Source organism: Sander lucioperca, chromosome 16 (assembly GCF_008315115.2).
Source record: "Sander lucioperca isolate FBNREF2018 chromosome 16, SLUC_FBN_1.2, whole genome shotgun sequence".
NCBI classification, from domain to species: domain Eukaryota; kingdom Metazoa; phylum Chordata; class Actinopteri; order Perciformes; family Percidae; genus Sander; species Sander lucioperca.
In genome coordinates this window covers 17,475,755-17,498,710 of record NC_050188.1, presented here as the reverse complement: position 1 = coordinate 17,498,710, position 22,956 = coordinate 17,475,755, and the positions used below count along the sequence as shown (strand labels likewise).

The 22,956-nt window shown below is 39.9% G+C and overlaps 4 protein-coding genes across 8 annotated transcripts in view; all 4 read left to right on the top strand.

Moving 5' to 3' along the window:
• pard6gb (par-6 family cell polarity regulator gamma b) overlaps nt 1–3,694 on the top strand; it is a 41,854-nt gene extending 38,160 nt beyond the window's left edge. For both annotated transcript variants that reach the window (XM_031296239.2, XM_035993249.1), the window contains exon 3: nt 2,038–3,694. In XM_031296239.2, coding sequence (XP_031152099.1) covers nt 2,038–3,122 — 1,085 coding nt within the window. In that variant the 3' untranslated portion in view covers nt 3,123–3,694. The remainder of the gene's footprint in view (nt 1–2,037) is intronic.
• Nucleotides 3,695–6,204: 2,510 nt separating this feature from the next.
• On the top strand, nt 6,205–9,933 carry bloc1s4 (biogenesis of lysosomal organelles complex-1, subunit 4, cappuccino). Its single transcript, XM_031296236.2, has 5 exons — nt 6,205–6,604; nt 7,534–7,605; nt 7,716–7,817; nt 8,570–8,704; nt 8,965–9,933. Exons 1-5 carry the CDS (start codon nt 6,287–6,289, stop codon nt 9,061–9,063), a joined length of 726 nt encoding a protein of 241 aa, XP_031152096.1. The 5' UTR covers nt 6,205–6,286; the 3' UTR covers nt 9,064–9,933.
• A 365-nt stretch (nt 9,934–10,298) lies between these two features.
• On the top strand, nt 10,299–13,758 carry LOC116047423 (nuclear transport factor 2-like). Of its 2 annotated transcripts, none has more exons than XM_031296238.2 (5): nt 10,299–10,488; nt 12,053–12,173; nt 12,409–12,480; nt 12,683–12,781; nt 13,448–13,758. In XM_031296238.2, exons 2-5 carry the CDS (start codon nt 12,069–12,071, stop codon nt 13,562–13,564), a joined length of 393 nt encoding a protein of 130 aa, XP_031152098.1. In that variant the 5' UTR covers nt 10,299–10,488; nt 12,053–12,068; the 3' UTR covers nt 13,565–13,758. The 2 variants fall into 2 exon arrangements, with proteins under 2 accessions (XP_031152098.1, XP_031152097.1); XM_031296237.2 differs by having other exon boundaries at nt 10,384–10,511.
• Nucleotides 13,759–13,794: 36 nt separating this feature from the next.
• On the top strand, nt 13,795–22,770 carry rrm2b (ribonucleotide reductase M2 b). 3 transcript variants are annotated; one of them, XM_035993389.1, is made up of 10 exons: nt 13,795–14,034; nt 15,961–16,125; nt 16,524–16,640; nt 18,557–18,690; nt 19,150–19,244; nt 19,370–19,503; nt 19,864–19,968; nt 20,177–20,290; nt 20,575–20,735; nt 22,330–22,770. In XM_035993389.1, the coding sequence occupies exons 1-9, from the start codon at nt 13,993–13,995 to the stop codon at nt 20,725–20,727; spliced, it is 1,059 nt and encodes a 352-aa protein (XP_035849282.1). In that variant the 5' UTR covers nt 13,795–13,992; the 3' UTR covers nt 20,728–20,735; nt 22,330–22,770. The 3 variants fall into 3 exon arrangements, with proteins under 3 accessions (XP_035849282.1, XP_035849283.1, XP_035849284.1); XM_035993390.1 differs by having other exon boundaries at nt 13,837–14,034; nt 16,066–16,125; XM_035993391.1 differs by lacking the exon at nt 13,795–14,034 and adding an exon at nt 14,560–14,669 and having other exon boundaries at nt 16,066–16,125.
• Nucleotides 22,771–22,956: the final 186 nt, after the last annotated feature.

Genomic DNA, 22,956 nt, shown 5'->3' with positions numbered 1-22,956 from the left:
GAAAGCAGGTGTCCCAAACAGTAGGGCAAAGATGACTCATCGCCGTTGCCATGGAAATGCAGGAGCTGATGCTCCCGCCTGGGGACCTTTTTACTTCCTGTCACATCAGGCTTTGCTGTGTCCAGATTTCCTGTCTGCCTGAGAAGGGAAGATTAGAGTGCTAACAAGTTATTATTCTTTTCCATCATGGAGCACACTTTGTATCATTTCTGTCTTTATCAGGACCATAACTCAATAACACCCCAGAGTATATTTTTCATTCCACTCCAGCCCCAATCCTCCCTCCTTTATTTTATTTTATCTAAGCAAGTACATGAGCATGTTTGGCAGCAGCTATCTTGTTCTGAAGAGGCCAGTCCTTTATGAGGCATTTCATTGTTTTATTAATTGCTCTAAATCTCTGGTTGGAAACATCATGCTTTAACTGAGATTTCCACGCTGATCTTCCCTCACAGCTCATTTTTTCACATTGTATTATGTCTTTTGGGGTCTCTTACTAGTTCAGCTAGTGGAGGACTGCTCAGTATCTTTTGAGTTCCATGTTTGTACTAGAGCTGCACAATATATCATTTTTTAATCGTCATTGCGATTAGAGATGGCCTGATACCATTTTTTGCTTCCCAATTCTGATACCTGAACTTGCGTATCGGCCGATACCGAGTACCGATACCAGTGTGTCATATATTTTATTATGTTTTAACAACTGTATTCTACTATCCCTGTATGGATGTGATATGATTTCTGTCTTTGTTGTCAGTCTGGCTCAGGTTAAACTCTTTGTGAAACATGAACAAACACAAACAATGAACGCCACAGAACTTTCTTTTATTATCCGTCAGTTATAACGGAAAAAGAACATAAATAAACTACTTTAACTTTATTACGTGGTATCGGATCGGTGCATAAACTCCAGTACTTCCCGATACCGATACCAGTATTTTTAGGCAGTATCGGAGCCGATACGGAACATCTCTAATTGCGATATCAACTGTCGCAATATACACATCGCAAAAGGCTGCGACATTATCAAGAAAGACACTCAAAGATGTTTTTGTTACTGTCATTCTTTTTTAGTGGTGGCTTTTATATTCAATTCAATGTTCAATTTGTTCAATAAAAGAATGTTAAAAATGATTTCCTTTCAATTGTTTTAAATTCAACAAGCAATTTGTTGTATTTTAGCAGAATACGGAAAGCAGCAGAAATGCAGAACTGAGTACTATTTTTTTAATTTTTTTTTTATCCCATGTAATATCGTTCTCGCAATATTCAACAAAGATATCGCATATTTTACTCATACCGTGCAGCCCTAGTTTGTAATGAGGATAGTACATGTATGTGCCTGTGTAGAAATGCACACTGGGGATCCCTACAGCTGCTGCCTGGTAGCAGGAGGGTGGGTCACCTCTGTCAGCACAGGCAGGAATGCTCTGCACACTCAGCGTTTTATACAAACATGCACACAAAGAAACACAGAGAGTCACAGCATTAGGCGTATGCGAATCCAGTTGACACGCTCACCTAATTTTTCATACAAAAGGCTGAACTCATTTTAAAAAAACATTGCTTCATACTTAACTCACTTATAGAGTAAACCAGCAGGTACTCTGGCCTTGTTTGTGGCTTCAGTAATACGAACTGTGTTATGTCACATATGGAATAACATCTGTATAAATGATTAGCAGCAGGTCTTTCTATTTCCAAGCACATCTGTGCATAGATTGATCAAAGGTTGTTGAATTTGTAAGGCAGGTGCTTTGATTTAAAGATGTAGGGTAAAACTCGTGTACAGGATTTGTGGTTCAAGGATGGAAACTTTTCTGTTGTCAGTTTGTTTTAACTTTACAGATCCTCCCCTCAATCTTTTTGTGCCTTGAGGTGTTTTAGTTTTTCATTTTTTTTCCTTGTTGCCTTTAATATTTGGGAACAAAGTACTCATGGAAGAAAGAATGTTTTCAACTTGTGTTACCTGCACATTCACAATATTGAAACCTAATTTCACTTTCTGTTTCTCTGTTTCCCTTTATTTCTTTACAGAAGAGGTTGACTATGCTAGCTATGGCACCAACACAATAACTCGTAAGAAGAAGGCAGTGGTCGCACTTCGCAATAACGACATCAACCGCAAGCGGCCACATATCCGGATCGGCATGCCGCAGGACTTCCGGCCTGTCTCCTCCATCATTGATGTGGATATCCTACCTGAATCTCACCGCCGTGTCCGACTGTATCGTCACGGCTCGGACAAACCCCTGGGCTTTTACATTCGAGATGGAACCAGCGTTCGCGTGACCCCACACGGGCTCGAGAAAGTCCCCGGCATCTTCATATCTCGGCTGGTGCCTGGAGGGTTGGCGGAGAGCACCGGGCTGCTGGCGGTTAATGATGAGGTGCTGGAGGTGAATGGCATTGAAGTGACTGGAAAGTCCTTAGATCAGGTAACGGATATGATGATTGCCAACAGCCACAACCTAATTGTGACTGTCAAGCCAGTGAACCAGCGCAACAATGTGGTCCGCAGCAGCAGGATCTCAGGGAGCTCAGGTCAGTCGTCTGACAGCAGCGGATCAACTGGCTACCCGACTTTGTCAGTGGCCTCAGTGGGGGCGATATCCTCTGGAGCACATGGTTACCAAGACGACCTGGAGAGTGACGAAGAGACGGATATAGTCATTGAGAGCAGCCTCAAGCGGCCGTCTCAGAGGTCCAATGCTTCCCTGGCGTCCAGTGTGTCTCGCACACACCAGCAGACACCAACAACAGCTTCAGGCCCAGCGGCACCTCCAAGCCCCCCCACACGTCCTTTATCGGTGGTCTCCACTGCCTCCTTCCACTCGCAGCCTAGCCTCAACGGAGGGTCCCAGCCCCACCACCACCACCACCACAGCAGCAGCCTCAGCTACCAGCTCCACAGAGACCTGAACCTTCAGCCCAACCCGCACCAACAGTCCCAGCACCGTCATCACCAAGTACAGCCTCCGCATCACAGCAGCAACCCAGCCCTCCGCCACAGCAACGGCAGCCTGCACAAAATCCTCAGCTCTCTGAAAACGGACCCGCGACACAGTCTCGCTCTGCCCAGGGGAGGGGTGGAGGAGGACGGCACCGTCATTACTCTATAATACCTATAAACAGACTAGCACACAGACAGAAACTTCCCAACTGCTCAGAGACTTAAACTGGAACACCAGGCCGGATAAATATGAGCATGAGTGTGTTTTGTCAGATACTAATTTTGTAACTTCTTTTTGTTTTTACAAAATAATTGATAATTGGAAGTTACAAGCCAAGAAACAAGGAAAATGTATTGTATATATTTCCTGTATTTTTTAAAGTTGTCTTTGTCTTACATCAAAATATTTGTACGTATGTGTGTAATAAGCATCAGAACAAATAACTGTTTTTAGGCGAGTCCACTGTATCCTACAGTTCTGAATGTGCCTACAGCCTAATATCTTTTGCTAGTGACCACTTTTATTAAGATCATTTTTCATTCTTATTACTGGGACCAACTTGGGGTTGCTTGTGGATGTTTTTAAAGAGTAAATCTATATTTCTTATATTCTGATAAATGCTGTGTAGAGTATGATTTTTTTTTTTTTTTTTTAATAGTTCTTTTATGCATTGATGATTGTGATCAAATCCTTGTATCTGTTCCAATAAATTATTCTAAGTCTGCAAACTAGAAATGTGACTGTTTGGTTCAGCAGTTACATTTATGGTTCCTAAAGCTTTACATTGTTAAAATGGTATAATTTTAATCTGTGTTGCAGCTGTTCTGTTCTCAGAATATAATCTCTCTTGAACAGCCACTACTATTGAATTTGTGAGAATGTGCATAATAGTTTTACTTTATTTTTTAAGATTATTTTTTGTGCTTTAATGCCTTTTAATTGATAGGACAGTTGTAGACAGGAAAGGGGGGAGAGAGAGAGAGAGGGGGGACGACATGCAGCAAAGGGCCACGGGTTGGAATCCAACTTGGGCCGCTGCGGTAAGGACTGAGCTTGGTACATGGGGCGCACGCTCAACCAGGTGAGCTACCAGGAGGCCCCATAATTGTTTAATTTTGAAGATGCAACTATTTGTTTTGTTTTTTACCATTTAAAAAAAATAATAATAATGAACAAGTCACAAGGATGAAAGTTACCTGAAATGTTACACTGACCAATGAAAGTTTGTATGATTTTAATTTGTCTTAGATTAACCTAATTTTAAATCCTTAATATCATCACTTAGTCACTTAGTTGTGGGTGCATAAATTAACTATAATTTGATTTGTTTCATCAAACATTTGCAGCAAAGGAACGGTTTGTCTACTAAGCGTACAGTAGATACAGGTTTATTTAAAATACAAAGACAATGTGACATCCCGAGAGATTTCCTGGTCAGCTTGACTTACTGACAACCGAAAACATCAAGTTTTGGTTTTCAGCCCCTCAGAAAGAAAATTCAAAATCTTTTCACCAGACTCACTGCTAACAGTCAACAAAGCAAATGATCCCGGCATAGGCTGACATACCAATGTCTTCACCAACAGCAGCATCTGTAGATGAGGAATGCATAACCACGAAACATGTCGTAAGGGGTGTGACTGCCTTCTGGTAGCATAAACATTCTGCAGCTACAGTAAATCGTGAAGATATTTTCCCTTCAGTGCCTACAGCAAACTAAGTAAAACTACACTGATTACTGATGACTATTCGAAGATGCTGAATAATTAAGAGCACTTTAACCTCATTCCTGTAATGTCAGTCCTGTAATGCAGTTTATTGCAACAAGTCCATTCCTGTTAGAGTAGTCAGGTTGGGTAGGATACACAGGTAAAGTTTCATCACAAAATAATTTTCTCTAGACATCACTTTTTCAGATAGAACCAGTCTTTATCATCATCCAGTATATTCAACATAGACATGCAGCAGCTTTGTCCTAGGTCAGAAGCCCTCCAGCAGCAGCAAACTCCTTTCACCTCTCTGCTAATTAATGTTGGTCTGCTGACTGTGTTTACTCGAGATGCCACACTGCTCAAACAGCTAATAGATCATTGGCACCCAACTGGTTTGCTTTGGCTGTAGTCTGCACTACCAATCAGCAGCAGATTTGAGTGTATTGGCTGACCCCAAATCCTGGATGATCTTTGCTATCAGTGTATTTAACACTGACTTACAATCATGGGAAACCTGCATATGAAGTATAAAAGTTTCAGCAGAAGACATGCACATGCAGTAGCTCATTGTAGATTTTAATAGTTTTAGCACTAATGTGTGATAGATGCTCCCCACATGTGACACAGATGCTCAGCTGGCCATTTTGAGGTCCAAGTGTAGACGGATTAAAGCTGACAAAGTATTGTTAGTTTAATTGAAATAAAATTAAAATTAAAATAAGGAAATTCGAGATTTAAAGTGCAAAAATAACCATGGCATTGGGTGACATTAAATTAATCCCTACTTTATATTAAGGGGGAGACATTGCTGCATTTTCTCTCCACATAAACTGATTTGGCAGCTTAGCAATTCTATTAGATAGTTAATATGTTGAAAGGTGTGGTAAACCTTTTTAACCGATGCCATAGCTAATGCCTCTGAGTTAGACCTGTGCAGACCACTAAAGTAAATTGCCATACAGTAATTCTGGCTTCCATCTGCTGGCCGAAATTGCAATTACAGTGCATGTCATGAAATGTCAATGACCAATGGCAATGAACATCAGTGTCACACTATTGACAACATACATTTTATATAATTATATCAGATCGAGGCTTTGGTATCAGAGCATATGGTAAGGATGAACCCTGGGCGCCTCCCTAAGGAGGTGTTCCAGGCACGTCCAGCTGGGAGGAGGCCTCGGGGAAGACCCAGGACGCCTCGGGATCCCCCAGTCGGAGCTGGTTAATGTGGCTCGGGAAAGGGAAGTTTGGGGTCCCCTGCTGGAGCTGTTGCCCCCGCGACCCGACCCCGGATAAGCGGACGAAGATGGATGGATGGAGGCTTTGTTTCTAGCATTTTTTTGTGATACATCGCAATTGTAGATTTATATCACAGTGTGATTATCGTTCTGTGTTGGATTTGCTTTAGGGTTTAGAAATGTTTGCTTTGACGTCAATTATACATGCAACGTTACCGAATATTTACAATAAAGTGGGATACAAAGTTAAGTATTATGCGCTACACTGTTTTGACCCTTATGAGCCACTATCCGTTGCAAAAAAAACACGTGATCTAGTCATTTGACAAGGCAAAACCAAAACCAAACACGGCAGTTACACAGAAATAAGACAGGCGATATGGACCATCATCGGGTTGACAGGGTGGGCCTGCTGTCTCCCCTGGAGGAGTCCAGCGCTGAGATAAGCAGAGACAGCGGCATCGTCTCCCAAAGTGCGAGCAGTTTGTCCATGGTGAGCGAAATCCTCAGCAGCGGTACCGTGTCGCAGAGCCCCAGCTTTGGCGCAGCAGCTAATGTTATCTCTCAAAGCCCGAGCCTCAACGAAGCAGCAGACCCCGAGATACCCGAGCAGCACTACCCACAGCAGGACGACGAAGTCCTGAGACACACCGCCCTCAGCTACTCCTCCTACATCAAGGCGACAGCTGGAGAAGAGGTTTGTGTTCATGGCTTTTACACAAGAGAGCACACCAAGTTGAAAAGCACTGTACGTACTAACTAGCTGAGTTAACGTTAGCTCTTTGTTAATGAAGTAGCTAGTGTAGCACACACTAGTAGCTATAACTGCAATATAACGTTACTTGGCTAATAAATGGCTTCAGCTAACGAGCAATGCAGTCATTGCATGGATGTATTATAAGAAAAGTAATTAACCAGCGGCTGGAAGTGAAGTGGTTGCTAAGCGACACTAAAGTAGTGACATGATTGGTTTGCCCTCAGTGGTTCGGGTGTCCTTTGATGGGAGTTCTTCTAGCTAATGCATCCATGGGACAAAGTCATTCTTTTATATTAAGTAAGTCTTGGCTATCGACACCTTAGTCAAAACTGTAAAGTCCCAAGTCAGTCCAAGTCCTTACGTTTGTATTTTCGACTCCTTAACTAGTCATTATGCTTTCTTTAATGTATGCCATTTAAAAATGTTAGCACTATAAAGCGGCTTTTAAAGGGGTAATCTATGAAGTTCAGTATTACTCTGTGAAAACAGTTGTTTAATGCCTTCTGTAGCTCTGGAGGGAAATAACACCAGGTGATAACAATCAGTTGATAACAATGTAAACACAAAAAAGTTCAGATGTCTATATTTGTAGGAACTATGTTTTCTTATGATGGTCGACTGACCAAAATTGCTGTCACTCCTGAGTAGACATTAACTGGAAATGCGTGATACCAGGCAATTTATAAAGAAGCTGAGCTAGCTAGCTGGGTCTGTAGGAAGACAAAGGCCCCTGTGTTTTGGTCCTGTGGTCTTTGCTCACTCAGGTATCTTATTAATTCCAGCTGTGACTGGTGTGTGGGACTAATTTGAAAGTGCACAGAAACTGTGTGCAATTTTACAGACTTTTATTTTAATGATTTCTCATCTAGATTCTGTGCTTGGACAAGAGCTTGGAAGAAATGCTGACAAGAGTAGATGAGTTTGTTGGAATGCTGGATATGGTAAGCAAAGTCAGGCTATGACACCGTATAATCTTATGAATGCACTGTATCTCATTTTGATTCAAATAAAATAATTTGTTTCTCGCATCCTTTTGTGTTTTTTCCTCTAGATTCGTAATGATACCTCTCAGATAGTGAATGAAAACCTACCTCAAATCCAACAGAAATCGGGTGAAATGAGACAAATATACAGAAGAATTGATAAGTTAGAGGTGAGTGATCATTTTAACTTTGCAAGATTGAATACTAGGGAGGAATTCCCTTTAAATAATACTACAAAAATATGTATTCATTAGGTGTTAATTTGGTGTGTTTGGTGTTGTGTTGTTGTAATGCACACTTAATCAAGGATTCTGAAATGAATGTAGCATAAAACCTATGATGTAAACAGGATTTATGTGCAGTGTTTTTAGTCAAAATAAACTATGTTAAATTTCCTCTTTACAAGAGAAGAACCTCTGAGAGATATTAGGAACAAGGTAATCTTAATTGGTTGATCATTTTTATTCCTATAATGGAAGTAAACACTGGTCTAGGAGTGCAGTATGTTCCTGTTTTTAAATCCCACCGCACCGAGTAACTAATGAGGATACAATCCAGGACATAATAATAGTAAGTTATGACAGCTATTGTTTTCATACGGAGTTGGTTTTAGTAACTATTCTGTTCCTCAACTAAAGGGCTGGCTTTGTTAAATTCACACAACATTTTTTATATTATTTAAAATGTGTTTTTAAGTTCACTCATTCAACCTCCTATTTTTTAAAAGATCCACTTTAAGTTAAACCATTTAAAGATTGTTAAGGATTGATTTAGGAAATGCCTGCATGGGCTTGTGAAAAAAATTGTTTTATGTAACTGTGATGTTTAATTGTCTTGAATGAAGTTTGTCTCAAATAGTGTTGCACAGAATCTCAATTTTATCAGCTTTTTACTATATTACGGTATTCTGGTGTGCCTGCAGGCCTTTGTAAAGCTGGTGGGAGCCAACGTCAACGCGATGGAAGAGCAGGTCACACAGGCAGAGGGAGAACTAGGAACACTACCAGGTGCTTTCAAGAAGATCCTCCGCACAATGAGTGTCCCAGGCTTCTTAAATGTGAGAGTGCCTTCATATATATGTGGATTTGTAGTTTTACATTGTCAATTTGTTTTTTCAGTACCCATACATTTTATGTGTTTCCATATTTACAATCATGAAATAACCAGTAATTTATGGTGTGAAACGTTTGTGCAGCTGAGTTGAACAGAGACCCTTTTCCAATAAACATTTAAAATCCAGCACAACAATTGTTGTAATTCTACTTCAGGCAGTGCTATTGGATAATTAGGATTCGTTTTTTGTCGGTTCACTTACAGAAACCGGCCAGCCCAAGAAGACCAGCGCCACGTCAGCATCAAGAGATCCCCAGTGTGTTCCAGACAGATGATTATTTCACATCACAGCCAGAGCAGTGACACGCCAGAACATTTAACACATCACTTGGTTCTAACCTCAGAGGCCTGTTGGGTGAATCTGTAGAGACTTTTACTGCCATCCATTACAAGAGGATCTATTGGTGCAGCGGCCTCAACAAAGCAATAGTAGCCTTTCTGAACAAGTCACTGGAAGTCAAGTGCGGGAAGACATTCTGCATTTTTGAGTGTCCTTTTCCTGGCAACATGCACTGAACTGTAGCAAAATGATTTTAAAAGTGCCTAAATGGGTCTTATCTCTGTCAGTTTTGTTTTCACCATTTGTGAAGAAAACAATGTAAGATGTTGGATTTTTGACAAGTCAGGAGGACAAAGTCATCCAGCTTGCCAATAGGACACTGTAAACATGGTACAATAGCAGGAGCTGTAAAGATCTTAAGGGTATTACATAAATAATTAACCCAGCTTTTTTAAATAATTACATTCCTGTTACTGGTGTTTGTAAAGACCTGCACGCTGTTATGAATTAATCTGTATTTCTAATGTCTCATCACTCGCCACGAGCAATATAGATCTTTTATCCAGATATCCAGTTAAGCATTTAATGTCTTCCATTTCAGAATATTAGCTTTATTGCTAGCCTGAGTTACTGACTATGGATGACAGTTGCCTCATTGATATGGGGCTGCATTGTTGAAAGCACCTTTTTAATAAAAGCACACTATAGATGAGTTGATAGTTTATGAAAGTTTGGGCCAGGGGTGGAGCTGTAATTGAGTTTTGTGATAATAACTGGAGGTGACCCTTACCCATTCAACAAGGTTTAATCAGTAATGGTTACAGGTTAATTTATTATTTGATTCATTATTTGACAAAATAGTTACTAATAAAGGTCTTCCATTTACAAGATGATTTTGGTTGATGTTTTTTCTTAAATAATCATTAAAGATTTATTTGAGACAAGGTCTTTGTTGTATGGCCCATTATTAGTTTTTCCAGTTAATATAATACATCCATGGGTTGGTTTATTTTTCACAGTCACCGGTTGGTTTACCTCCCTTGACATGTTTTCAGACCTGAGTTAGTTCTTCAGGCAGCAGCGCTTCCCTGTAGTCGGCATATAAATCCCGCCTACCACACTAGGATTGACCATAGATGTATTATAATATACATGTTCTTATTATACATCTATGGGATTTAAGGGCCTAAAGTCCAACCATGGGTATAGAATGTGTTGGAGATGATCATGGATATATTGGTAGTTGATAGGTTGATACCATGGTTGATACAGTCGGGGAGGACGAGCTCCTGAGAGGCTTACCTCAGGGCAAACTATTTCAATCATTCTTGGCCTTCATTGGTCAGCTGTAAGCGACGTCATAGGTTTGCTACTCTGAGGAAGCGGGAACCCCAACCATCATCCTCGACTGGATCTGTCTCCACGCTGGCCTCCCTCTGATTGAAAAAGTAAACTAAAACTTACGGACACGGTAAAGTACTGTTTAAGTAATGCTTCTCAACAACAACTTGCCCACGTGTACTAACACGGGTTTGTTGAGACGAATATAACGAAGCTAGAATCGAGACATAGATAAATGAAACGGTTCCGGGAAAAGTACATATGTGTGCTAACGTTAGCCATAACTTAACGTTACGCTATTATGGCGGTGACTCGCGATGTTAAACAGTGGGCACGGGTTTGGCTTAGCGTTGACACTGGCTGTAGTAGCTTACCCCACAAGCCCCAGGCTAGCTCGGTAGTAACTTCTGATGGATCTGAATCTGTTTCCAACCTCTATCGAGCCCCCTTAAACAATTCAAATAGATGTGGCTTTGGCCAGACGTTTAATGACGTTACAGAAAACTACTCGGGATGTCCTGACAACTAATTTTTCACAAAACAAACTCGGTGATCTAACTTAGTGTTTTTGTAATTGGTGAGATCGTTGTTCTCGTTGAAACCGATTGAAAACTCGGACATTAGCAGGAATACCGGTAAAACCATGGGTAAAACACTATTCAAAGGAGGGCATAGGGTTTTAACTGTATATTCACAGCTGTAAGTTATCCTTCACCAGGAGAGACGGCTAACATAATGTATCTGTAAAATACAACGTTAAATCAAACCATTTTGTTCCAAGTTGTGGGTGGTCTGATAAATCTTAAGTCACACGACCACCTTCACAGATCACCTCCCACCAAATCTCAGTGTTCCTCATAGTTTTGTCATAATGTCCTTCTTTCATAATGTCTGTATAACTGAAGTGAAAGTGTACTGAAACTTGTAAAAATGATGCATTCATATTTAGTTGTGTTGGTTGTAATTATTGACTTTAGTAGAGTGCTAAATGTAGGGTCACGAGAGAGGGTTGGGGGATTCTCATTAAGTTAACCTGCAGCAGAATACTGCTACAGCTACTTGTTAGTAGTTTTCGATTAAGATTTGTGTTGCTTCATTTACATTAACTCATGTTTTTCTTTTAATAATGGATCCTATCAAAATGGGCCAAGACTTCAGTCTGAGCGATTCTCTATCATCAGTAATTGTTTGTTTTTTATTATAGATTTTCCATGACAAACAAATAAACAGAAAGGGAAAACACACAGTAGAAAGACATATCAACATAACTACAAATGAGTGACAGTACAAACATATGAAATATGAGGATGGGGTGGGGGGATTACAGTGTTTAAGTTATTTCATGCCTGTGTTTCTGTCTGACCAACATGTCACATCAGTGAAGTTATGATTGTAACTAATGAAGTGATTGGCATGCCTAACTAGACTAGAAGCCTATCTTTTGTACCTTTTTACTTGATAAAATCATTGACCTCCTTCCATTCATCCATATACAGTGTTTATTTTATATGATTCCTGAGTTGCATAATTTTTGTCTAAATTACTGAAGTGACCAGAATATTTTTACGTTAGAGAATGTGTTGATAAAGTGTCAACATGAGTTCAGTAAACAGCCTGCAGTCTACTGCAACTTCAACTGACTGCTTATAATAAGACTCTTCTCTTTTACAGATCTAAAGCTTCACAGATGGCTTGTGAGAAAGAAATATGGCAAAAGCTTGGAGAGGGCTTTGTCCAAGAATATTACAACCAGTTTGACAATACCAACAGGTCGGGACTGGGTAACCTATATGTAAGTTTGTTAAGCGTCCATTTAATTACTGCCTGTTTTGATAAACATTATTAACATATGGTGTCAACACTGAAGAACCAAATTTCATCACACGGACACATCACAACATTTACAGTTGAAATTACTGTTGTAAATACTATAATTGTTTTTTTTATATATATATATATATATATATATATATATATATATATAGTGTGCACGTATTTGGTGTAAACATGCTTTTTTTTTTTCTTAGTCTGCTGACGCCTGTTTGACGTGGGAAGGTTCACCTTTTCAGGGCAGAGAAGCCATCACTGGCAAATTGGCAGTAAGTATCTCTTCTTAATCAGTTTGTATTAATCACAATCCAAAAAAATGTGGGAAAAGTAGGCTTCCGTAACAGGTTAGTAGTAACGGAAGAAAAGGAGCAGAGCCGTTCACTGACAACTTCCTGACCAAGCACCTTTTCTTTGTGTGTATATGTGGTACTGTACATTCTATTAATAAATGCTATTGTTTCCAATCCACAGAACTTGCCTTTCAAGCGTATTAAGCACATTATCACAGAACAAGACTTCCAACCCACGATAGATAGTTGTATCCTCATCATGGTGTTCGGACAGTTACAGGTAAGCTGGTACATTTTTGTTGATACCCTTGGGTCTGCACCTGGGGCCTGTATCAAGCGAATTCAACTTCTTTGGGTTACCTGACTTCACTGAGCCTAATATTGACCATCCTGGATAACTGGTTAGCTGGTTATTAACTGGCTCTGTTAACTCTGGGTTTTCCAATCCAGCTACGAGAGTGTTCATGTGAAAGAGGCAGTGTTTTTATTTACAAGCAACGTCGTCAGAGCCATTAATGAAGTACTTAATGTCAAATGTGATGAAATTTGGTTAAAGCGACAGCAAAAAGTAGAATATATACAATAACTTAACTAAAGGTGCCTTGGAAACACTAGCAATAATGTCCAAATATTAAAACTAAAGGAAGGTTATTAATAATGGGAAAATTGTTATACATGTCTTTAGTGTAGAGTAATTAGTAATTGTATTGTTTTTTGGTCTGATGACGAACAAACACAAGTTTGTGATGCACATAAAACATTTCTGCTGCCGAAGAAGAGAGGAGAAGAGTGACAACCATCTTCCTTAACAATAGATTTGTCTTTACATATTGCATGTAAGGTAAAATAAATAACTGTGATATATGTATAATACATTTCTGCTTTAGTTAACAGTTCATGTCATCATTGTGCTTACAAATTCTTCAAAAACTTTTTTCTGCAACAGGTAGATGATGATCCACCAATGGCCTTCCATCAAGTGTTCATGCTGAAGTCCCAAAACTGTGCATGGGCATGCACAAATGATGTGTTCCGGTTGGGGATACACAACATACCAGTGTAGCGATCTGGACTTGTCAGTTCACACACATTGACATCTAGCTCAGAGTTTGTACTACGGTCATGCTGTCATTAAAAACACAAGGGATTAATGTAAATATTCCTCCATGTTTACAATACATCTATAAGCATGCTACTTGTATTGATTATGTCATGTCAAATTGCATTCCTGTCCAATAAAATGATTTATTAGTCTGATAGTCATTTTGGGGATATTCTGTCATCCACTCTAGATAATGTGGTTTCGTTATATAGCACGTGTATGAGCAGTAGAGGCGCTACAGCCTCTCTGTGTGGGTGTCGTTTAAAGGGTTTAAACAACAAAGCTACAGCTGCATCCACACACAAGGTTATGCGACGCAGTACAAGCCAGAAGAACCAAATTCAGTACTTCGAATGACACCGACGGTGAAATAATTGTCTTCTCAGAAAATGGATTTCATGAATATAAGTCTGCAATCTGATAAAGAATCGGTAAGCAGTTTACTAATGTATCTGGAGAGACGTAACTTCAAAATAACATACGTAAGTTAATGTCAGTGTGTCCAGAGTCCTCCGGATAAATGGAGGTGTTTTTTGGCTTTGTTTTTTAAAGTTAAAGTCTTAGCTATATGAATATACGTTAATCCAACATTTTAACTGTTTTAAAACTGGCCTTGTATGTCCATGTAAGCTAACGTTAGCTACCGTATCTGTCGGTAACGTGTGCCAAAAAAATAATGATGTAAGGTTGGCGATAGCATGATTCGCCCTACATTTCTTCTAATTGGCTAGTACTCGTTGTCTGCTTTGCTTGGGTTGGTTAGGTTTAGGCAAGAGGAATGGGATTGGTTAGGGTTAGGGTAAATGTGAGGGTAAGGCAATCAGAGACCGAGTAGGGCGGGACATGCTTCGCCATCCTGAAGAAGAAAAATACTACATCCGTGATGCGTAGGGGTTCTCTTAATACATCCATGGTAGGTGCTCTGAGTTAGCTCCTTTTATATATGTCAATGGTTAGCTCTGAAGACTGCAGATATTCTGAATGAACTTTTCTAACTGTAATTTATGCTATTTATGAATTGGACTGCTTATTGGTTAGCCTTGCTGGACTTTGTAGACTGCCTGGGGTATGGATTGTTTATGTATTTATTTGTTTTGTTGTGTGTGTTTGTATGTATGCAAATGTTCTCAATACATTTATTGAAGAAAAAAAATACAGTGTAGGGGGTTTTCGGATGCTGCGTTCCAGTCATGGGTTAGTTAGTTAGTTAGTTAGTTAGTTAAGCTAGCTAGTCGGAGGTCCTGATCCTTGCATGTATAAACCATAGATGTAAATGAAACAGAGGAGGATAAATGAGACAGACGCCATTAAACATTTTATTTTATGGTACTATTAAACTTGGAAACGTATCTAAATATGTTTTACTTAAATACAGGCTGAGGCAAATATACTTAACGTTGTTGTGTGACGTCAGACAACTGCTACTTCATGAAGTCGGGGTAGATAGATTTCCCCCGAGTTTACAGATACAAACCTTGAGTGGTGTGCTTATATGGTGGTGTGTCATTGTACTTTTTAAAGTAGGAGGTTGACATTTTCAAGTTCCGAGTTGTCTGGAACCCAGCCTCAACCGTTGAGAAAATGCAGTTATATTTTGCAAAACAGTTTAGCTATGGAAAGTGACAAAATAATTGATAACTATTTTTATTTAATTAATTAATTAATTTATTTAACAGGGACAATGCTCATTAATCAACAGCAAAGCAACTGTAAATGAGCCAGATTTAGCTCAGCAGGCTAATTTCTGTATCTAATCTGTTGTCCCTGGCCAGTTTGAAAATGGCAACCTAAAAAAAAATAAAATGACAAACAGTCAACATATAAAAACAACACACACAGACCAACATTAAAAAAACAAACAGACAATGCACAACAACAAGTAACAAACGCAACACATCATCATACAACAAGTAACATGACAAAACAAATCTGCAGGCAGGCATCAAAAGTCAGCAGGCATTCAGCAATCTAATGTGCACATATTTGGTTATCAATAAGCCAGTTCTTCAGCTGACCAGTAAAAGAATGATAAGTATTCACTTCTCTTATCTGTATTGGCAACACATTCCAGTCTTTAGATGCTGTTATAATAACTTAATAACTAAAAAAGCCTAATATTTGACATGTGGATGCGATAACGTTATGTGCCTTGTTCTGGATGTCGCAAGCGGCCTATTTAATTATAATTAAAGACACAATTAGTTGTCTACCAAAGTCCAAAACTATAGTGGTGAATGGGGATACTACCGATGTTTACCGAATCCAAATTTAGCAATTAGAAAAACAAACATGATAAAAAAATTCCACACTAAAGGTAAAGTGAAAATATGTTTACTTACTGTGCTCTGGCTCTTTAGAATGGCTTCAAAGATAAAGACCCAGACTGCCAAAATGGTTCAGAGAAAGAGGAAGAACCTTTGCTCCGAGAAAACCCCAGACGGTTTGTCATCTTCCCCATCCAGTACCCCGACATCTGGAAGATGTACAAGCAGGCACAGGCCTCCTTCTGGACGGTGGAGGAGGTGGGTATCAGTTTTACTGTACCAACTAAATGTTGTCATTTTAGTGTTTCACCAGCTGGCTTAAGGGTAAGTTTTACTTACCAAATGTATTTTGATGTAACACAAACTTTACAGCATCATTCTATTTAAGGTAGATTAAATACTACAGATGTAACAAAAATTACAAATGAACCTGGCTGTCTTGACAGCAGTTGAAGTGCACACGACTCATTAAAAAAGTGATACTGTTTGCTTTTCAGGTTGATTCCACAAAGACATACTGTATTGCAGCCCTCCACAAAAACACACACAAAAAAAACTAAAAGAAACACTGTCATCCAATACAGCCTGCTACCACTGGGAAAACTTAAATAATGTATGAGGGTGACAGGTGTACATTTTATGTTGTGTCTTTCTAGGTTGATCTAACCAAAGACTTGCCACACTGGGACCGTTTGAAACCTGAGGAAAAACACTTCATCTCCCATGTGCTAGCCTTCTTTGCTGCAAGTGATGGTATCGTCAATGAGAACCTGGTAAGGGGTTTCACTCAGATGTGACCGATGTTTTTAGACTGTATGCCTCAAGAGATTGAGCATTTCTTCATCAACCTACCACAGTCACCAATGTTTTTCAGAGCAGATGATACTTTGAAAATAGTGCGCAACTAATTTATATTAATGAATGTCCATTACTTTTAAGCCATTGCCAAATGAGTTGATACAAAGCTAATCAAGCCTATCAGCTCTACAAACTGTATTTCTCAGTATGGCTATTGTCGGTACACGATCCGTTATGCCTGCACGATCCGTTCTGCACATGCGCAAGATAATACTGTTTTACGTATCCATACGACCTGCACGATCTGTTCCACGCTAACCTATGGCTAGCCTCCACCGGGAAGCTAACGTTAGTTTAGCTAACAGCTAATTCGGCTAACCGCTAGCTGACAGCTAGATTCAGTCTAAAATAACGTTAACTCAAACGTAATGGGAAAAGCAGGCTACAGCTAAATTAAGACTTCACAGTAATAACAATAAAGACAAGTATTGAGTGATTGTATTTTAAATGAGCACAAGTAAAGTAGAACTGACGTAACAGCTGTTATATATGTTAGGTGTTTGTTATATATGTCAACATTTATTTTCAAGTTTTATTTTGAGGGTCTTTTAAAGTTATTACATGCTGTCTCAGCTAGCAGTTAGCCGAATTAGCTGTTAGCTAAACTAACGTTAGCTTGGCTGTCGACCGGAAGCGTGGAACAGATCGTGCAGTGTCGTAAATCCTCGTACAACCGCGCATGCGCGAACATTTTGCGCATGTGCAGAACGGATCGTGCAGGCAGAACGGATCGTGTACCGACAGCTATGTTTACAAGATAGTGTAGTCCGGCGACATTCGTGCGCAGAAGCTCGAGTGATGCGTTTTACGTCACCGCTAAGAAAGGACAACAGCAGCGTTCAGATCTGGAGACAAAGAGGACGTAAAAATGACAAGCTAATTATCTCTTCTGAAGAGTCCATCATGTTTCTTTAATCCTCCGTGTTAGCAACTGCGTGGAGGAAGGGTGGGGGTTGGATGCTTCAACAGTGTTGTTGTCATTACTTAGAATTCCTCATGGGGGCGACAGAAACTAAGCACTATAGCTTTAAAAATAAGGGCGTTTTCACACATACCTCATTGGGTCCGGACTTTCTGACTTTTTTGTTTGATTCGAACCAAAATTACAGGTGCGATAAAAAGAGGTGGTCTCGGTCCGGACCAAACTGAACCATGGTCCGGTTCGTTTATAGTGTGAAAGCATTTTTTGGATGGTTCGGACTTTCGGACCAAATACAAGAAACTCTGGCAGGCTCTCCTTGTGTTACAAGACCGGGGAAGCTCCTTTAAGGAATAGGTCGGTGCTTAGTGTGTAGGCTACATGAGAGAGTGAGAGTGACGGTGAATGCGCTCAGAGCAGAGAGCTGTCGGCTATCAGAGCAGAGAATACATCAGCAGTTTATTTGTTAAGTGGTAGTAAATGTACACTGTAGGTTTCCGTTTGTCTCTGAATAAATTCTCCAGAAAGAAAGTTTCCGTGTCTCGCTTCTCAACAACACAACAAAACAAAAAGAGCCGTAGCAGTTGGGGAGAGCAGCATGTCAGCTGAAAAAACTCCAACACAGAGAGAGGAGACGAGAGGACGAGGAAGCCCGTCTACAAACCAATCAATTATAAGTATCTGGAGACGCAGCTCACGAATATGACGACAGCAGGACGTAGTTTTGTCACATTTAGATCTTTAGCGCGCTTGCATAACTGCAGTGTGAAACCAAAACTTACCGGATCAAATGTATACAATGTAACAAAAACATGAACCTTGGTCCGGAGCTTGGTTCGGACTTTCATGTGTGAAAACACCCTAAAACAATGTGCAAGTTTTTCCGTATTGTGTTTGTGTCTTATCTAACAGGTGCAGAGGTTCTGCCAGGAGGTGCAGGTCCCTGAAGCACGCTCCTTCTACAGCTTCCAGATCCTTATAGAGACTGTTCATTCAGAGATGTACAGCATGCTCATCAACACTTACATCAGGGACCTGAAGGAGAGGTTTGTTTTTCTTTTCTTTTTGGATCCTCACTTCTTATTATGCTCAGTGGCAGTGGTTAGATGATGGTAAAGATTATGTGCCTCAGCGCTTTTTGGAACAAGTGCATAACCATAGTCAGACACATTCTCCCCATATGTCTAATCTTCTGAAGATTCAATCAAACTGTAAGACTTGCACCTGTTCATCACAGGCTACAGTCTATTCCACATTGTGGGGATTTCTGTTGCATTCCCAACTGCAGCAGCTTTGACATACCTACAGAGTAGAAAGGCAACAATTTCATGGATTTTTGCTGTATTTTAATTTAGGTAGATTTGTTATTTATTTTCAATCTTCTTTTGATCTCACTAAAAAAATGCAAGGTAGTCAATACTTTTCATAGTTACTGTAATTTGTTATGCTGAGTCTATATGTCCGAGCTGTAGTAGGTAATTTGGTATTAACTGTGTGTGTTTCAGGGACAGCTTATTTAATGCCACTCAGACCATGCCTTGTGTGAGACGAAAAGCAGACTGGGCCCTCCAGTGGATAAATGACAGCAAATCCACATTTGGTAAGGAGGTGTACCACTTTCAAAACATCATATTGTAAATTACATAATACTGAGAAACTCTCACTTGGAGGAGCTTCCCGTTCATCTTTGGTTAACAGTAGTTTTGACACTTTTTTGCCCAAAAGGAGAGCGAATTGTGGCTTTTGCAGCAGTGGAGGGCATCTTCTTCTCTGGCTCATTCGCTGCCATCTATTGGCTCAAGAAGAGAGGACTAATGCCTGGCCTTACCTACTCCAATGAGCTGATTAGCAGGGATGAGGTGAGATTAATTCACAAACCAAAAGACATGTAGTTTAATCTGTCAAAATCTTGATCTCAGGCCACTTTGTTTGACACACCTGCGTAGTGTGCATGTTTTCCCTCTCATTTCAGGCCATTGAACTAACTCTGAGGTTACTGTACTACTGTCTGCATTTTCCCACTTCGTCGATTCGACAGCTGGCTTGTTTAGCTCTTCCATTCACACTTTGCTGTTTACAAATTGTCAGAGTAGCTATGGCGCTCTTCAGTCAGTTTGGGTGGTAATATGGTCACAGTTTGCATATCAAGGCAGTAAAGACACTGATCTTCTCTGTTTTTATGTAAACTACTCTGACATGTGTATTGATGTGTTTCCTAGGGCCTGCACTGTAACTTTGCCTGCCTGCTGTACAGCTACCTGGTGAAGAAGCCATCAGAGGACCGAGTGAAGGACATCATCACCAAAGCTGTTAGCATTGAGCAGGTCAGCTAATGTTGGTGGGAATATACTCAAACCAGACTACACATTATACATTATTGAAACATACAGTATACATATACAGTATATCTGCTTGTGTTTCACTGTTTACTTTGTTTATATTGACTCCTATTATAATAAACCAAAAGACCAAAATCTTGATAGCCCATACTAGTTTTATTAAAACATAAAACTATCATGTTTGGTATTGCAGGAGTTTTTGACAGAGGCTTTGCCAGTGGATCTCATTGGAATCAACTGTTGTCTGATGAAGCAGTACATCGAGTATGTGGCCGACCGGCTTCTCGCTGACCTCGGACTGGCCAAGGTAATTATCATTAATTAGATATTATGAAAGCCAATTGGTCATTACTCACTGAACCCATTTATGCTGTGGTAGTTGTTGTTAAAGCAGAAGATCCCTGAGTTGAGAAGAATTAAATCCCACTATAAAAGCTAGAACCTTGCAAAAATTACCATAATGACAAATTATTTAACGAAAGAAATGTAATTTAATAACATCAAGATAATTATAACTTTTGTTCCTGCTATTTGCTGTTTGTAATAGTGTAAAATGTAAGTAACCTTTTTTTTCTCTCCTTTAATCAAAAGGTATACCAAGCTGAAAATCCATTTGACTTCATGGAGTCCATTTCATTAGAAGGGAAAACCAACTTCTTTGAGAAACGAGTAGGGGAGTATCAGAGATTTGGAGTTATGTCAAGCATGACGGACTGTGAATTCACTCTGGATGCGGACTTCTGAAATGGAGATACAGTGAGGAAAATAAGTATTTGAACACCCTGCTATTTTGCAAGTTCTCCCACTTAGAAATCATGGAGGGGTCTGAAATTGTCATCGTAGGTGCATGTCCACTGTGAGAGACATAATCTAAAAAAGAAATCCAGAAATCACAATATATGATTTTTTTAACTATTTATTTGTATGATACAGCTGCAAATAAGTATTTGAACACCTGTCTATCAGCTAGAATTCTGACCCTCAAAGACCTGTTAGTCTGCCTTTAAAATGTCCACCTCCACTCCATTTATTATCCTAAATTAGATGCACCTGTTTGAGGTCGTTAGCTGCATAAAGACACCTGTCCACCCCATACAATCAGTAAGAATCCAACTACTAACATGGCCAAGACCAAAGAGCTGTCCAAAGACACTAGAGACAAAATTGTACACCTCCACAAGGCTGGAAAGGGCTATGGGGAAATTGCCAAGCAGCTTGGTGAAAAAAGGTCCACTGTTGGAGCAATCATTAGAAAATGGAAGAAGCTAAACATGACTGTCAGTCTCCCTCGGACTGGGGCTCCATGCAAGATCTCACCTCGTGGGGTCTCAATGATCCTAAGAAAGGTGAGAAATCAGCCCAGAACTACACGGGAGGAGCTGGTCAATGACCTGAAAAGAGCTGGGACCACCGTTTCCAAGGTTACTGTTGGTAATACACTAAGACGTCATGGTTTGAAATCATGCATGGCACGGAAGGTTCCCCTGCTTAAACCAGCACATGTCAAGGCCCGTCTTAAGTTTGCCAATGACCATTTGGATGATCCAGAGGAGTCATGGGAGAAAGTCATGTGGTCAGATGAGACCAATATAGAACTTTTTGGTCATAATTCCACTAACCGTGTTTGGAGGAAGAAGAATGATGAGTACCATCCCAAGAACACCATCCCTACTGTGATGCATGGGGGTGGTAGCATCATGCTTTGGGGGTGTTTTTCTGCACATGGGACAGGGCGACTGCACTGTATTAAGGAGAGGATGACCGGGGCCATGTATTGCGAGATTTTGGGGAACAACCTCCTTCCCTCAGTTAGAGCATTGAAGATGGGTCGAGGCTGGGTCTTCCAACATGACAATGACCCGAAGCACACAGCGAGGATAACCAAGGAGTGGCTCTGTAAGAAGCATATCAAGGTTCTGGCGTGGCCTAGCCAGTCTCCAGACCTAAACCCAATAGAGAATCTTTGGAGGGAGCTCAAACTCCGTGTTTCTCAGCGACAGCCCAGAAACCTGACTGATCTAGAGAAGATCTGTGTGGAGGAGTGGGCCAAAATCCCTCCTGCAGTGTGCAAACCTGGTGAAAAACTACAGGAAATGTTTGACCTCTAATTGCAAACAAAGGCTACTGTACCAAATATTAACATTGATTTTCTCAGGTGTTCAAATACTTATTTGCAGCTGTATCATACAAATAGTTAAAAAATCATACATTGTGATTTCTGGATTTTTTTAGATTATGTCTCACAGTGGACATGCACCTACGATGACAATTTCAGACCCCTCCATGATTTCTAAGTGGGAGAACTTGCAAAATAGCAGGGTGTTCAAATACTTATTTTCCTCACTGTAACATTCTGTAACATATTTGTTAAATGTGACCTATTTATTTATTTTTGTTTTAAGCAGTTAATGACAAAAGACAGCCTCAAGTCTTGTTACAATACTATCAAAGTATTACAAAGGATGGCTGAATGGTTGACAGGTTAAAGCTGCAGTCTTCCAGCAGACATGTACAACTTTTTGGCAATAGAGACTGAGAATTACACCTGTAATCTACTGGAGTTAATGAGCTAGCTTGTATCTTGACAAGGCAAGCATATGACCTAACTTTTGGTTAAACATAAATATTTGAGTGAGATGAATGATAGGGGTGATTATTATGTACCTCATTGGGCATCTGAAGATGGTTAATATCTAGAATATATTTTGAGTCTGCAGTTCTGGCAGCTGGCTTCTATGGTTGATTGTTTTTAAATTTTGTACAATAAAATGTTTTTTAAAATGAAAATAATCTATTTTTCTGTAATTAAATAGTGGGCCTATTTGTGACGAATTATCTATTCATACAGCCATCAGAGAGCCAAGTTTATTCAGCAGCCTTATTTTCAGATGTGGATGAGTAACGTTAGTTTATAAACATAGTTTGATTACATGGTTTATGTTATGTCTGGCCTTATCCATGAATCTAGCTAAT